At 34.0% G+C, this 18,175-nt stretch overlaps 1 protein-coding gene across 1 annotated transcript in view; it reads left to right on the forward strand.

Moving 5' to 3' along the window:
• BICC1 (BicC family RNA binding protein 1) overlaps positions 1-17,861 on the forward strand; it is a 59,693-nt gene extending 41,832 nt beyond the window's left edge. The window contains exons 8-15 of the mRNA XM_053692237.1: positions 819-975; positions 1,059-1,224; positions 4,355-4,394; positions 4,930-5,084; positions 9,882-10,035; positions 11,479-11,639; positions 13,379-13,478; positions 15,489-17,861. Coding sequence (XP_053548212.1) covers positions 819-975; positions 1,059-1,224; positions 4,355-4,394; positions 4,930-5,084; positions 9,882-10,035; positions 11,479-11,639; positions 13,379-13,478; positions 15,489-15,619 — 1,064 coding nt within the window. The 3' untranslated portion in view covers positions 15,620-17,861. The remainder of the gene's footprint in view (positions 1-818; positions 976-1,058; positions 1,225-4,354; positions 4,395-4,929; positions 5,085-9,881; positions 10,036-11,478; positions 11,640-13,378; positions 13,479-15,488) is intronic.
• Positions 17,862-18,175: the final 314 nt, after the last annotated feature.

The raw sequence follows: 18,175 nt of genomic DNA on the forward strand, positions 1-18,175 counted from the left end.
TTGAGAAGGAAAATAAAGTGACCGTGCCTGCACATGCCAGATGCGTGCTCCCTTGTAAATCCCGGAACTATTATTCTACTCAAAAAATGTTATTGTTTAAAAAAGAAAGATAACGCCTTTACTACCGATTCCCCAGCTTTTTATAACCAAATATTGTTATATTAATATACTTTATAACATCTAAATCTCTGCCTCTTTTTGAACCCCTGCAGACCACTTTTATCTCAGTCCATTGTATAAGCTTTTCACAGCAAGACAGAGCTAGTTAATGTGTACCATATAGATAACACTGTGCTCACTACTGTGGAGTTACAAATGAGACAGCACTAATTGGCTAAAATGCAATTCGTAAACTGCCCTGAGATAAGGGGGCAGTCTGCTGAGGCTTTAGATACAAGGTAATCGGAGGTAAAAAGTATATTAATATAACCGTGTAGGTTATACAAAACTGGGGAATGGGTAATAAAGGGATTATCTATCATTTTAAACAATCAATTTTGGAGTAGACTATCCCTTTAAAGTCTCTTTACAATGCAATGTGGCTACTGAGGAAATTGAGGTAAAATATCTTGGTGTTTTTTAAATAGAGATGTTCATGTGATATTTTCTATTCAGCTTTTTTACAAATATGCTGCATCACTTTCAAATGATTCAGCATTTGAGTAACAGGTCTTTAACCTTTTTTCATGCAAACAATATTTTTAATGTTTCACCGCTGCTCTTTCATATACATAAGTGAACAAATTAAGTAATATGTCTCTCTTTAATACATATGTATTCAAAAAGCCAATAATCTATATCTTTATAAATATTTCTAGGCTGTAATGACGCTTTTGTTGAAGTCGGCATGCCGAGAAGCCCCTCCCATTCTGCAAACACCAACGAATTAAAGCAAATGCTAAATTCTACCAAAGCACCGTGCGCCAAGAGGCAAACTGTTGAGTTGCTACAAGGCACCAAGAATTCTCACTTACAGTATGTTCTGGTCTAAATAGAAGTATATTGCTAGTGCGCACATACTGAATACCGAATACTTACTATAATTTAATTTATTTCAGTAATACAGAAAGATTACTCTCTGATTCGGAGATGAGCACTTCTGAAAGTCCAGTGACCGATAAAAAAGCTCCTGGAAGTGAAAGGGCAGCAGAAAGGGCCGCAGCAGCACATCACAATTCTGAGCGAGTACGACTTAATTCTCAGTCATCTTATGCAAATATGCAGGTAAGTTTTCTTTTGACGTTTATGAAAGCTCTAAAGACTGCAGGTCAAAACTGCTTGGCCCAATTGTGTGCAATTTTCCCATCTACTTTTTTGATGGATCATTTTATAATCATTATCTTTGTGTTTCTTTTTATAATATTTTTTTATACAGGTTTCACTTTCTCTGAAAATTTCCTAAAATTACCGCTCAACCCTTCACCTACCTGCCCTTTTTCTTCTGTTTATATAGTTGAAAAGTAATCTCCATAAAATTTTAATTTGCAGTTAATAAACTTTTTTTTTTTTTTCTTGCTTTTCCTGTAATTTAATTGTGAATACTGTGGAGCCAAGAGGATTTTGACCCCCTGATCTTCAACATTCTACACAGTGATTTCTTGATTAGTGTAGCACGTCATTTACATAAAGTATATATCCCTAATTGACCACATCCCTAAGATGAACAATACTAAGGAGGCTGCAAAGCAGATTTTGATGATAAAAGGACAGTTTTAAATCCTTTATTTTGTGTGTGTATATATGTGTATGTGTACTGTGCAAAAGCTTTAGGCCGCCATTAGATGTGTTGTTTTAGCAATGGTATGACCATATACAATTATTTCTCAGTCTCTTTATTGGAATACAACAAGAAAATACAGGATATTTGTATGCAGTATTAAAAAACAGAAAAAAAAGGATTCTATAGCCTAATGTGGCAAGTATTTAGTGTGACCTCCCTTACACTTGAGCAATAGCAGGAACCTGGTTCTCATAAACCTAAGTGGAATGGAACCCTTATTAATAATATTGCTAACACCTGTATTTGTCCTACTATTTCATGTCAAAATGACTGCTGTGAAAAAGGTCTATTACACCATGAGTTTAATTAATGGGAAGCTTGCTAATAAGACCAACTTTTTCATTCACACCATTCCATTCAAGATGCCAAAGATCACAGAATTTGACAGACATAAAATCATACTTTTGCATTAGCAAGGCCACTCTCAAAGGGAAATTAGCAAACATACTGGATACTTAAGATGTGCTATTCAAGCTGTTATAAAGAAATTTTGAAGAATCAGGAGAGGTCAAGGACAAATAAAGGACTGGAAGGCCAAAAAAACTTTCAAAATCTGATAAGTTTCTCAGACTTTCTTCTTTGAGAGACTGGAAGAAGTCCAGCAAGGACTGGATATATTGCAAAAATTATTTTTAATGGGACAGTAAATTAAAAATTAAACTTTCATGATTAAGATAGAGTAAGCAATTGTAAACAACTTTCCAATTTACTTTTATTATCTAATTTGATTTGTTCTTTTTATATCCTTTGTTGAAAATTATACCTAGGTAGGCTCAGGAGCAACAAAGCTTTACTGGGAGCTAGCTGCTCATTGGTGGCTGCACACATATGACTTTTGTTATTGGCTCACCTGTGCTCAGCTAGTTCCCAGTAGTGCATTGCTGTTCCTTCAACAAAGGATGCCAAGAGAATAAAACATATTTGGATATAGAAGTAAATTGGAAAGTTGTTTAAAACTGTATGTTCTATCTGAATCATGAAAGAAAAAGGTTGTTTCATGTCCCTTTTAAGCTTCTCCTAATTCAAATATTGTACTTTTTCTGACTAAAGTGTCAATCTTAGTGTGTCTCAGCTACCAGGTTCCTTTGCAGTTTTGTTATGTCTTAATAAATGCTATCAAAGAACACCTGCTAAAAATTTTAGTCGCAAATACCATATTCTTTGAGGCCGAATTATCAAAGGTCTTGCGGACCTGATCCGACAGTGTGGATCAGGTCCGCAAGACCTCGCTGAATGCGGAGATCAATACGCTCTCCGTATTCAGCATTGCACCAGCAGCTCACAAAAGCTGCTGGTGCAACGCCGCCCCCTGCAGACTCGCGGCCAATCGGCTGCCAGCAGGTATCCCTGTCCATCTGCTCTGTTCATAACTGCTGTTTCTGGCGAGTCTGAAGACTCGCCAGAAACACGGGCCTCAATATGTAGTATAGGCCTCGATATGTAGTATAGGAAATAAAAATGACAAAAAGACATGCAAATATATTGTAAAACTTTTATGTCATGGATTAGGTAAAAAAAAACAAAAAAAAAACGTATTTAAATAAAAAATTACCATATTGATATCCTGGAATACTGAAAACCAACACAAAAAAAACACAACTACAAAATACTAAAAATAGCAGACTGTTAGTATGGATTTGAATGATAAAACTGTATCTCATATGACTTTTTTCCTTTCGAAATCAATGCTGAGATAAAGATACATTTCCAAACTGTTTTAATTTGTTCTTTGGTAAAGCTGCCTTTGAGAAAATGTTGATGCATCAAATCCTTAATCTCATTTTAATGAACTTTGAAGTACGTTGTGTTCCCAGAAGCAGAACCCTATAGCATAAAACACCCTCCTTTAACATATCTTATCAAGCACAATTTTAGTACAATATTAACTATTATCGAATCAAAAAAGTCACTGCAGGTGGTGAAATACTGATTCAGAGGAAGGTCAGCTCTGGAGTGTAACTATAGTAACATTTGGGAAATTTTCTTAAAGTGCCGGTCATTTTTTTTTTTTTTTTAAAAATGTGTTTTCTAAATTAGGAAATTGTGCTATAATCCCTAGTAAAAACTGATCTTCTTGGAGTGATTCTGAAGTAATCGATGACTCCAGAATAGTCAATCTGAAATATTTAAATGAGATGACTCTAGAATCATTCACTGGCTGTTCATGCTTGTGAAGTAATCAGTACGGTAATCTACTTATAATTCTGAAGTCATCACCCAGAAAATTTTACCTTAGCTATTGACTTTACAAGCCTGATGATGTGCAAATGACTTCTAAAGTAGTTTGATGACCATCAACAAAGTCCAGGGTGGTTTCTAAAGTAATCTTGTTAGTCTTGGGATATTACTTTTTTTTTAATTTCCATTTTTTTGTTTGTATCCTTATGATTCATATCACTTTCGTAGTTTTTCTTAGGATGAGCTTTTTTTCAAAGACTTCCTGTTAGTTTCACAATCAGAATACACATTTTTCGTTTAACATTTTTTTCATGTAAGGTTTTTTTTAAATGAAAATGCATTTTTGAAGTGTACACTAAATATTCAGCTAAATGCCTTTGGTTCCTTTTCTTGCAGGCATATGACTATGAACAAAAAAAGCTTTTGGCAACAAAGGGTAAGTTGTATGAAATTTATTAATATGTTAAAGTTAATATTTAATTACGTTAAAGGGACACTGAACCCAATTTTTTTTCTTTCGTGATTCAGATAGAGCATGCAATTTTAAGCAACTTTCTAATTTACTCCTATTATCAATTTTGCAGGAATGTAAAGCTTAGCAGCCAGCCCATTTTAGGTTCATCACTATGGATAGTGCTTGCTTATTGGTGGCTGACATTTACCCACCAATAAGCAAGCATAACCCAGGTTCTCAACCAAAAATGGGCCAGCTCCTATGCATCACATTCCTGCTTTTTAAATAAAGATAGCAAGAGAATGAAGGAAAATTGATAATACGAGTAAATTAGAAAGTGGCTTAAAATTGCATGCTCTATCTGAACCATGAAAGAAAAAAATTTGGGTTCACTGTCCCTTTAGGAGCATTTTTAAAGAATGTGCTACAGTTTTTGTTTTTTGTTTTTTTAAACAAATCAGCATTTTAAAATGTTCTTTATCAATCTAGCAACATAACTCTTTTCCGCTCTCTTCAGCTATGTTAAAAAAGCCAGTTGTCACAGAAGTAAGGACCCCCACAAATACTTGGAGCGGGTTGGGTTTCTCAAAGTCAATGCCAGCGGAAACGATAAAAGAATTAAGGCGAGCTAATCATGTGTCATACAAGCCTACAATGTCAACCACATATGAGGTATTGAATGAAAAATAGAAAAAAAAATACAAAAATTGACTGTAATGACAAGTATACCAGAGATACGAACCCTTTAAAATTAGTACAGTGTATCGGCTTTGGAATTATTTTTTCAAATGTAGTTATTATTTTTTCTATGGCTTCAATATAAACTTCAGATAACTGATATTTAGCTAATTGCCACAAAACCTTGTTATGCATCTACAAATGTATACATTTGGCTCACACAGAGATAACAGAAATTAAGGGACTACAGCTAAGAGAAGCGTTTTGTGTGTTGCAATTAGGGCAATGCAGAGTAGGGAATGGAAGTTTTGAGAGGTATGTTCTGCAAATTAGGGCATAGATTGGACAACCCTGCTTTATACCAATACATAGAAGATATTTTCTATTTCTTTTTTCAATCGGGAATAAGCAGCTCTAGAATTTTCATTTTACTTATTTTTAACAGTACTTTTCAAATTGTCTTATGGTTTATGAAAGTTATTTAAAAAGCATTAAAGGGACAGTTTACTCAAAAATGTTCTCCCCTTTAATTTATTCCCAATTATCCACTTTACCTGCTGGAGTGTATTAAATTATTTACAAGTATTTCCATTACCATTATAGCTTTGTACAAAATGTCTCTTCTCCCCAGAATTCTTTATGTTCTTCAGAACATTCCTTTGCTTCTTAGAACAAAGGATGTCACTTCATTTAATTCTGTTTTACGAGCATTTATCTGGCAGAAGAGAAAATCAAGAATCTCGCTAACTAGACTATCTATGTCTAGAGATCAGGGAGGACATTCCCTCCCCGACCTTCGTTTTTACAACCAAGTTTTTTTGGCACGAATAGTAGCAGATTGGCTTACCAATAGTAACTATATTACAAATGGCGAACTAGAGAGTAATATGGTATATCCATACTCATTGGCAGCACTGATCCACTGTAATAGTAAAACAATACCCACTAAAATAAAGAGGATGAGTTCTATATTTAACCCAATCCTTATGTGGAGGAAGATATGCCTCAGTCTTCATGTGAATGCTGAAGTTTCAAGTCATGTTCCAATAATGAATAACCCCCAGTTCCCAGCAGGGCTACAGTCCGCTTTATTTTCCAGTTGGGCATCGCTAGGTTTGTTAAAACTTGAACAACTCTTAGACTTTGAGAGGAGATGTATTAGGTCTTTCGACTCCCTCAAACAGGAATTTCACATTCCTAATAAAAACTTTTTTGCTTATCTGCAAGTGAGACACTTTGCTCTCAAGCAGATCGTTGATTACGGGTGGGACTGGTCGCTTGGAGAGCTAGAGAACTGGTTGATATTATTTAAAAATGGGATCACATCAATCTCTTTCATTTATCAAACTCTGACTGCTTCTAAGGGCTCTGGCACCCTGGAGAAACTTCACTCTAAATGGTCCTCAATGTTTGGACAGGACTCTTTAGATCCAGCTTTCTTTACCTTTTCAATTCAGGAGGTCTCCCGAGCCACTCTCTCAGCCACTTGGAGGGAGTCACACGTAAGGCTTCTCCACATTACCTATTTTACCCCAGAAAAAGGTTCTAAATGCATGAATTTTGGGTTTAACAAATGCCCAAAATGTTCATTTCCAGCTGCCGGCCTAATGCACATGATATGGGACTGTCCAAAAATTCATAACTTTTGGTTGAAAGTGCAATTTTGGCTTAACAACACAGTCAGGGCTCCTTCCTTCACATTCTCTCCCAGGAGGATAGTTTTCTTTGCCGATAACCTAGCTACACCACACGGCACTAGTAAAATCATAAGTATGGCTATCTTAGCGGTTAGATATCTAATCTTAAAGAAATGGAAATTAAAAGCCACTCCGAGCTTAACTGAAGTTAAAAATTGCTTAAAAAAGCAATGTATCATTGAACAACTCGATACTAATTTACAAAATGATAAAGACATAAAGAGTTTTTTCTCCAAGTGGTCACAATTTATGAAAGCACTTACTCCTAGCGAGATTGAGTATATAATTTATCCCTTTAAAGACAGCGAACTTATTTTACTAGGGATATGGTAAACTCTGAACATGTCCTATCTGTTCCCCTAGAAACCGATGTAGCCTCTGCTTTTCCCTTTTTTTTTTTTTTTCTTAATTTTTGCTTTGTCTTTGTCTCTGTACATGTGTTTTCCGTGATATGCGGTTGTTTTTTTTTTTGTTTTGTTTGTGCACATGCGTTGAATTTTGTTGATCATAATTGTTTGTTTCGGAAAAAATAAAACCTAGGTCTCCAGTCAGGGGTAATTTAAGATGAGCCGTAGCTTATAATATAGGCTCTAAGGACCCTATTCTCTAGAGTAGGTAATAAGGGTATTTTGGTTTATATAGTCTCTTTGTATTTGGGCAATTACCTAAGGGGAGGGCTGATCATGCAGCACTTATAAGCACGCAATACAGCCTTAAACACTGTTTTATGCTTTGTGCTTTCTTGTTGTTTTTCTTGTTTGTTTTTCCCCATGTAAGCTTGACCTGTACTATATCCCTTATTTTGTAAACAGTGAGTTAACACCTGCTCTTTTTTTTTTTTTTGTACCCTGAACTGGATTACCAATAAAAGAATATAAAAATGAAAAAAAAGCATTAAAGGGACAGTTTACTCAAAAATGTTCTCCCCTTTAATTTATTCCCAATTATCCACTTTACCTGCTGGAGTGTATTAAATTATTTACAAGTATTTCCATTACCCTTATATTGGCATCTGAAATAGTGTATTTAGCCTGTGGTATCCCCACCCATCCTGAAAGTTTTTGGCCTCAAGGCCAAGCTTTGTTAACACGGCCAGTAGAAGAAATTACACTCCCAGTGGGTTATAGAAGAGATAAGGTAATAAAATGTTAATTTTCCATTGTTCTCTACAAGTATTGGTGATTGGTTTATGGACAGATAGAAGATAAAGAAGCAGGTTTATGTACACAATGTGATAAAGTAATGAGATCTGATTATATCTACAAGCTCAACCCATTTTATTAGATTGTGGCTTCAAAACACAAAATCGGCTCATTCATATACACAAATAAGCCTTTAAAAGCAAATCTCATACATTTTATACTCTGCAGCTGGTAAAAAAAGTAATTGGAAACACATTAAGGGACAAACTGTTTTTTTAATTGCTTGCTAAGTTTTCTCATATTTGTGTTTTTAATGACTGACATTGTGAGGAAATACAGATGTAATTTACAAAAAATTAACTGTTTCAAATTGTCATTTTGATTAATCAGCCCTTGCAAAATGCATATATGGGTCAATGTTCTATTTTAAACAAAGTGAAGATTTGCTTAACGGACATACATTTTTATAGTCACCACAATCTCATTCAAACTGAAAAGTATCCAATGTGGACTCTATTAAGTTGTTCATGTGACCTGGGTACAGTTGATACAGTAGAGATTTTACATTGGACAACCATGTTAAAGGGATATAAAGCACTGAATACATTTCATACACCTCCCTCTAATCCAGGGTGCCGCCATTTTGGAACATAGGTTAAACTGCAGGTATCTGGAGAATTGTTGCACATGTGCAAACACTTCAGCACTGGAATATATTGAAAGCTAAAATTCAGCATGGCTGCATGCTTGACTAGCGGGAAGTAGGGAATAACCCCATTGCTATACTTATAAAATGTATTTAGTGTATAATCTCCCTTTAAAAATGTCAATAGCCAGTTTTCAAGTTTGACAAGAAAGTTTGCGTTGTATTTCAAAATTTGAAAATTACACAAAGTTTTGTTTAATACAATTCTAAATATTTTAATTGAACCTGACCTGGTAACCAGTGGTTTTCTCTGTGCCTCTTATTCTTTTCTAACCACCATTAAGAACATATATCTGATATTTTAACTTGCAAAATACCTACACTCCCATTTTCTTCCTGAACTGACACATGTACACATACAATTTGAAGGGACATAAACCGCAAGTTTTCTTTCATGATTCAGATTAGCACTTCTATTATCAAATTTGCTTAATTATCTTGGTATCCTTTGTTAAAGCAAAAGCAATATACTACTGGGAGCTAGCTGAACATTTCTATTTAGCCATTCACAAGAGGCAAATATGTGCATCCACCAATCGGCATCTAGCTCTCACTAATGCATTGCTGCGCCGAAGCCTACCTAAGTATGCTTTTCAACCATAGCATACCAAGAGAATAAAGCAAATTAAATTATAGGAGTATATTAGAAGTTTAATGTTAATTTACTGTCCATTTTAAGCACAGTTGCTACTGGTTTAAAGGGACACAAAACCCAAGCATTTTTTTTATGATTCAGATAGAGACTACCATTTTAAAACCGTTTCAAAGTTACTTCTATTATCAAATTTGCTTTGTTCTTATGTTATTCTTTTTTGAAAAGATACCCAGATACGTAGTATGCACATTTCTGGAGCACTACATGACAGGAAATAGTACTGCCATCTAGTGCTCTTGCTAATGTATAACCTTGTTGCAAAATTGTACTGCAGACATGTGCACACTTCTGAACTTACTGTCCTGTTTTTTTAACAAAGGATAAAAAAACAACAAAGTAAATTTGATAATATAAGTAAATTGGAAAGTTGTTTAAAATTGTATGTTCTATACGAATCTTGAAACAAAAGTTTGAGGTTTTCTGTCCCTTTTGAAGGAAAGGGGGACATTTGTAAGTAATACAAGCCAGAATAAAATATATATTTTTAACATAATTTAGGCTTTCGGAATAAAATGTGCAACTTATCTCTTTGTAATTGTACTGAGTGAAATATACATGCTTTTATTTTCTTGTTTTGTTTTCCAATTTTAGACACCATCCATGTCTCTATCAAGGTCAAACAGCCGAGAGCAACTGGGAAGCGGCAGTGATTCTGATAACTGGAGAGACCGGAATGGAATGGATTCACCCCACAATGATTACTCCTCATCAATTGGGAGTCCCAAACGAAAACAAAATAAATCCAGTAAGCATCAACACACACAGAGAAATATTAAACTGATCTACTCATTTACACATAGTAACATTTTACCAAAATGTGTTGAAAACCAAAAGGAATCTTGTTATTCTGTGTGTTGGAATAAATACAAAATATTTTTTATTTGTTCTTTACATATTTAAAGGGACAGTCTAGTCCAAAACAAACTTTCATGATTCAAATAGGGCATGTAATTTCAAACAACTTTCCAATTTCTTTTATCCCCAATTTTGCTTTGTCCTTTTGGTGGTATTTGTTGAAAGCTAAATCTAGGAGGTTCATATGCTAATTTCTTAGACCTTGAAGGCTGCCTCTTATGTGAATGAATCTTGACAGTTTTTCACCACTAAGTTACTAAGAAGTAAACACTGATTGGCTAAAATGCAAGTCTGTCAAAAGAACTGAAATAAGGGGGCAGATTGCAGAGGCTTAGATACAAGTTAAACACAGAGGTAAAAAGTATATTAATATAACTGTTGGTTATGCAAAACTGGACAATGGGCAATGGAGGGATTATCTATCTTTTTAAACAAAAACATTCTGGTGTTGACTGTCCCTTTAAATGTAAGTTTCTTCATTCCTTCTGATATTTTACTACATCTGACTAATTTCACTACACAATAGATCTATGTAGCATTTTAAAGGATGAAAGATCAACTTATTTTTTTAGCCACTGATATAGTGTTAATGTTACAGCCTTCCTCATTGGTTCATTGGGCTGTGGGGGTGGCCTCCAGTGAATCAGGGAAGCCACACCTCTTTTTCTATGACCAGGGCTTTGAGAAATAGCCTGGTTCTTGTGTTGAGACGTGTTTTAGACCTTTACACTATCTGAGTATATATCTATATCAATATAGTCCCATATTGTGTGACTTATTTACACAATCAGATGGTTCTTAAAGGGATGTTGTACACTAGATTTGTATTTGCATAAATATTTTGTAGATCCATTTATATATCTTATCTGGGGGTGTTTTTGTAAAAAATTATAGTTTTGCTTATTTTTAAATAAGATTTTGCTGATTTTCAGACTCTTAACCAAGCCCCACAGTTTTAAATGTATACTGATGTATACAGACTTCAGATTGCTTCTGTTTGTATAGTGGGTCTTTTCATATGTAGGGGAAGTGGGGAGGGTCTGCTCTCTGACCCTTTCAGTGGGTGTCCCTGCTTAACCTCATCAACAGTGCTAAAGTAGGAGATTCTATGTAAGTTTTTAAAAGGTTTTATACTGGATTTTTATATCGGTATCTGTGCATATTATTCTTTATAGTAGTGTCTACTACATGAAATTAAATTAAAATTGGTGTATACTGTCCCTTATACATTATAGTTAAGAGAGGGGAAGGTACATTATACTTTAAAGTTTATATACAATATATACATTGATTATGCATCACAGTAACCATATTTTTCATGATTACTTTACAGCTGAACATTATCTTAGCAGCAGTAATTATATGGACTGCATTTCTTCGCTAACTGGAAGCAACGGTTGTAATCTAAATAGTTCTTTCAAGGGAACAGATCTTCCAGAACTATTCAGCAAACTTGGATTAGGAAAATATACAGACATCTTTCAACAGCAAGAGGTCAGTTTATTTACAGATTGTACATTTAGTGCATCTTTGTAATATATCAAGCAGTTAGTGATAAACTAAAGTCAAAATGTAATGATTCAGATAGAGCAGGCAGTTTTGAGACTTTCCAATTCTCTTCCATTATCAAATGGTGCACAGTCTTTTTATACACACTGAGGAACCAGCTCCTACTGAGCATGTGCAAGAGTTCACAGTGTATATGTATATGAGTCTGTGATTGGCTGATGGCCGTCACATGATATTTGAAGGCCTGCAAATTAACCCCTTACGGACCGGGCATTTCTGACTAAGACTTTCCTAAAATACCAGAGCATTTTTGCCATCGCTACATTTCAACAGAAATAGAGCCTTTTTTCCTCATTAACCTATCACAACTATATATATTTTATGTATTTGTTTTTGATTTTTCTGTAGTTTAGCTGTCCCCCCTCATTACCCTACCCCCTCCCTGATCGATACCCCTCCATTATAGGAGATTCATCTCCCTCCTTCCCCCTCCCCCCTTCCCTGTTGCTCACCGGACATTTTTCCTATAGTGTAGCAGGCCTCTTCCCTAACCCTCCCACGCCACCAACGATTGGCAGCACCGCAGCCCTCTCTGCATCGGTAACTCTGCACTTGTGGAGCATGCAGAAATAGCGCAATCTCACTACTTTTAGCGAGATCGTGGCAGAGACGAGCCCAGGACTGCAGTGTCGTACAGGGTACATCGCTGGTCCTATAGGGCTTAAAGGGACAGTCTAGTCAAAATTAAACTTTCATTATTCAGATAGGACATGTAATTTTAAGCAACTTTTCAATTTACTTTTATCATCAAATTTGCTTTTTTCTCTTAGTATTCTTAGTTGAAACTAAACCTAGGCAGACTCGTATGCTAATTTCAAAACCCTTGAGGGATGCCTCTTATCACAGGCTTTTTAAATTCCTTTTCAACACAAAGAGACTAAAAGTACACGTGGGCCATATAGATAACACTGTGTACAGGCACACAGAGTTATTAAAGATTTAGCCCAACACAATGCTAACTGCAAGACAATAGATAATAAACGGTCACAGTCATGTGATCAGGGGGCTGGAAGAAGGTTCTTAGATATAAGGTAATCACAGAGGTAAAAAGTATATTAATATAACTGTGTTGGTTATGCAAAACTAGGGAATGGGTAATAAAGGGATTATCTATCTTTTAAAACAATAACAATTCTATGGTAGACTGTCCCTTTAATGATCAGCATTGTACAGGGTACGTCGCTGGTCATTAAGGGGTTTAAGTAAATTTTGAAGTGCATCAGAAAAAGTAGGTGCTTATTGCATTACCATTTTAATATGCACTTGTTGATTATGCAATTCTGCTGTTTTAAATGGCCATTCAAAGTAAACAATCCTCTGATATTCTTTTTTCATTTATTCATTTCTTACAGCAGATTATCAGAAATTTAGTGACGCTATCCATTTAACCTGCTAATTTCTACAAAAATTCTTGCACTATAGTTCAACCTCACACGGCTCAGGGCTTTGATGAAATCTGTGTTTCTTGTTAATTAAATATTTGTTGTTGTTGTTAGTAAACATGTAACTCTATATAAGACTATTTCTAACTAGCTACGATATGTCATTTTAATGCATCCCCTGGTCTACCGACCTTTTTTTCTTGTGTACAGTTTTCCTGTTTTAACTAAAATGTTTTGCCTGCTTTTACTAGTAATTACTTCCTATTTATATATCTATCCTAGATTGATCTCCAGACGTTCCTCACCCTGACAGACCAAGATTTAAAGGAACTTGGCATTTCAACATTTGGTGCTCGAAGAAAAATGTTGCTGGCGATTTCAGGTAGTGTCAGTTGTCTCAAATGAGCTTGTTGGATTGTGAAAATCATAAGTTCACATAAAAAGCTAGTTATTATTATTATTATTATTTTAATTGTATTAATTAAAAATCAAATGAATTCTGTAAACTCCTTAATAGTAAACTTGATTATTAGTTATTTAATTTATACTGCTTAGAAATGTTAAATTGGCTGTTATTTGGTATGATCAGACAATGATCACTACAATGTTTAATGTGCTTTGCACCGGTTTTCATGCAGTTTTAAAATGAAGGGATGTTACTACCGATTGCAAACGCACTTTTCTCTCAAGTTGTACCTTGATTGTTGGGCTTACTTGTTATTTTTGTTATTTTGTTATTTTTGTTACCATTGGCCACTGTGAAAAGCCCGACTATCATTTTCTTATTTTCAAGGATTTTGCATAAGTAATGAAAAAGCTTCCCTATTTCATTTATTCACCCTTTTAATTGAATGGAATACCGTAGAAAAGAAAGCCAATACGTTTAATACTAAATCATTGTCAATTTTTTTATTTTTACTTTTTTTTATTGATTAATATAGTATAGAAAGGTCAAAAATTAAAATACAGGGGTAAATTTCAATTTGAATTATTAGCATTTTCCCAATGTACTTAAATAAGCAAAAATGATTCTAGTAAAAGTGATAACTGGTTTTCTGCAGCATACACACATATCCTGTAAAGGTCTGTGCATTAGTATTCAAACTAGCAGTGGTTTGTATGACCCAAATGATATATTCAGCGTAATACAAACCACTGAAACTCTCTGAGAAGGTCAGGGTGTTTGAATACTGGTGCATAGGTCTTCGCAAGATAAGTGCGTATGCTGCAGAAAGCAGTAATAATATTTTTGCTAATGGACATATATTGGAAAAATACTCCTATTTCAAATTGAAATGAATTCATGCATGAACTTTCTATCCATTTCATTTTTCTTTCGAATAGGTGCATCATCTATAAGATGCCCATTTTTATAAATAGCACATAATCCTGCATAAATTACCCTACATTTGTTTAAAACACTTTGGGGGGGAAAAAAGTTAAAAGCAAAAATTTTGTTTTTTTGGTGAACTATTACCATTTGAAATATGGTCAACAAAAAATATATTGAACACATTTTTTTTTTTTAAATAGTACCAGGTATAAAATTAGTGAATTGGGGTAGCAAAGAAATGGAGAAAGTGGGAAATGCATTAGGAATCTAAAAAAATAAAGAGTGCACTGTGGGAAAAATACTTTTTTTTTTTTTTTTAAGTTTAAAATTTCAGTTCCATTTGTTATGGTTGTAAATGAATTGAAAATGAACAACGTCATTGGATTTAATGCCCCTTAAGTAGTGTTAAACGTATTTGTTAATTAAAAATAAAACCGATACCTAAAATAAACTAAGCAAAACAAATTGAGGTCATTGTGGAAAAAATACTGTCAAATTTTGCTAAACCAGGAAATAATTTGACTTGAATACTTTTGTGTTTTCTCCCTTATTATTCCTGTTATCAGTTTTAATATTATTGCTGTTTATTTGTAAAGCACAACCAAATACTGCTGGGCAACATAAAAGGAACACTGAACTTTAGAAAAAAATGCTAGACATGATGTATTCAAAGCAAAAAAAAAACCTAAGTGTTAATTAGAAGATTTATTTTTAATTGTATTAGTTGTCTAAATAATTAAGAAATAAGTGTAAAGTTTTAGTTTCATTTTAATAATGGGCTCCACCCTGTTGTTACAAAGTTATTATAGGTTAAAAAGCCTGTTCTCCTGCTGAGACCAATTAGGAATGTTTAGCTGTAAAGTAACAATCTCAGAGGATTTTGTTTATGTGGTACACAACTGATTCATAAAAAAAATGCAGATACCCAAAACATAATTCATTCAGGAGGAGAAGGGGTATCCAAAGAGCTTAAAATCTATAGGTTATGTTTTGTTTTTTTCATAAACTACAAATATAATTGTTAGACTATTTTATTTATTTTATGTACTTTTTCTTTAGAGCTGAATAAAAACAGAAGGAAGCTTTTTGAACCAACCAATATACGTTCTTCATTTCTGGAAGGAGGGGCAAGTGGTAGACTCCCACGTCAGTATCACACAGACATTGCCAGTGTCAGCGGTCGCTGGTAGCACCCAGCAAAAAAAACTTAACCATAACCGCAGACCTGTGGACAGGCATTACTTTGCATATTCTTACCATCAGCACTTTAAAACTCAAGGTACCAAGGACCAAAGTCCACACAAGTACTTGTGCTTAAAAAACGCTTGTGTTGTCATTCGGAACACCAAATGTGGAATATGTTGTGTACGCCCATGTAGACTGGACCGCATTGCAATAGCAAAAAAATAATGATTTTATGTTTTAGTATTTTATGTATAACTACAATGTATGCACTGAAATTTTACCTTTATAGAATGAAGAATGAGTCTCTCAACTAGAGGGCTTGAATTAATTGTTTTATTGTGGAGGAATTTTCTAGTATTCAAAATAATCAAGATACTTCTGCACTTTACATGCTCTGATTTTGTCTCCTGTGGAAATGTAACGTTCTCTTATTTCCATGAAAACACAATTTATTGACACTAATCAAACATAGCCTTGTGCTTTTCCATCAGTTAAAATATCATCAATGTATTGTAAAATATTACTATGCACACATTACGCTGGGACCTGGGAACCTTTTTTATTTTATTTTTTAAACTAGTAGATGAGCTTATTTTCCCGTCTATTTAATATTCTATGAACGCTTACAATGATACACATTCACTGTAACAGATTAAAAGGAAAAAAAAAACAGTATGGACTTTGTAGTAGAAGCTGTTGCACTCATGATATCTAGAAGCAGGACAGGGAAACAGGTTTTTCGTATGATTTATTTGCATATAATTTATTTATACATATTTTCATTACATTTCTTATTCCCCACTTATGATATGTAAGTGTATCTTTAACCCTTTGTGTGCCAGAGGGCTCAAATGCATTGTGTAGCCATGGTACAGCCGTTGCTGGCCAGAAAGGGTTAATGGAGTAAGAGCTGGTGACAATAATTTCAGCAAACGTCCTTGCGCGGATATGTATAGCAAATTATTTCTGTTGTCTACATACCTGATCATGTTGGAAGAAGATGTTTACTTTACCCATAACCAAAATTAAACTTATATTTTATATAGTTTATTCAGTATAAAATATATCAACTGTATGTATTTCAGTAATTAACTTTGCCATTATAGACTGTGAAAATGCAAGGCATCAATTGTCTGAATTATGTTAAGTTTGTAATTTTTTTGTATTTGTTTTTGATCTTCAAGGACACACAAGCAAATTGCATATTTCATTGAGTACTGTTATGTTCTAGCTAAAGTTGTCGGCATGTATAGTCATAGAGTTCACTTTAGCTGGGGAAAACTTTTTTTGTTTTTTATTCTTGCACAATATGGGATACACCTGCAGTGAGCTGTGTCCGTAAGATACGCTCAAAATAAGTAGTACTCCATGGGTTAATAGCACAGACTGGTGCAAATAGAGTAACACAAGGCATGTATTGCTTTTATGATAAAATTTCTACAGAAAACATTTGCACACACAAAGGGAATGTTGTTTTTTTCTGTTAATTTCTTTTGCTGCTGCTAATAATTTTGTGGGCATAAGCAACGCAGCAAGTAAATATCTATATTGATTTCTGATTGGGCACTATTTTTTGGTGGTTTTAACTTTGCTCACTTTGTTTGGTAAACCACTTTTAATATATAAATTTGTGGTATTAAAAATTAGTAAACATTTATACTACGTGGTCCTCTTGTTAGACCAATCCCCACATTTTAATAAAACACATGGGTATTGCTGCATTTATATGCTTTTTTTAAAAAAAAATTTTTTAGTGTTTTCCTTTAATGTAGTAAAATTTGTTTTAAGATTTTATTTTATTTTTTGGTTATAGTTTTAAAGGACTAAGTGTAGCTTGGGGATTTTTTTCTTTTTAAAACTGATCACCCCAAAGGTACTGCAGTTTGAAAGGGTTTTATTTACACACGTGAAACCACAAGCACACACAATCACATGTATACTGGAGAATCCTTCTCACTGTTTTTGTTTTTTTTATTATTTTGTTAATGGAACATGATGATACAGATTACAGTATTGTCAATCAGTGCTGCATTATGCAAAAGTTTGTTGTTGGATCCCATTATTTGTTACTTCTTTGATGTGCCTTGAAAGTGACAATATATCTGTAAATGTAGAACAGATACAGATTATATTTCAGTGGGGGGTTGACAACTTTTTTTATTATTTTTTTAATTAAATGTGGATTGAAATGGATTTTTTTAACTAATCATTTGTTATGTTCAAGAAAATAAATTTATATAACCCATATTTTCAGCTTTTTTGTATTCATTTCATTATTTTCTGTTTTGCCTTATATGGGTCCACTGGCACTAGATGAGTACGTTTTGGGGGAAATGGAATCAAGAATGAATGGATGGATCAATTATGAAACAAGTAAATGTATGTGTGTTTAACAGAACTGCATGGTACCTTTATTCACAACATATTTATAGGAAGCAGAGATTTCCTGGATTCTCTTTTATCCATTTACACAACAATTCAATCCATTATTTGACATAACCTAGTGCCATTGCAATATTAAAGAATAACCTAATACTAGCTCCATTTTCCTTTATAGGTTC

Source organism: Bombina bombina, chromosome 9, assembly GCF_027579735.1.
Source record: "Bombina bombina isolate aBomBom1 chromosome 9, aBomBom1.pri, whole genome shotgun sequence".
Taxonomy (NCBI): Eukaryota; Metazoa; Chordata; class Amphibia; order Anura; family Bombinatoridae; genus Bombina; species Bombina bombina.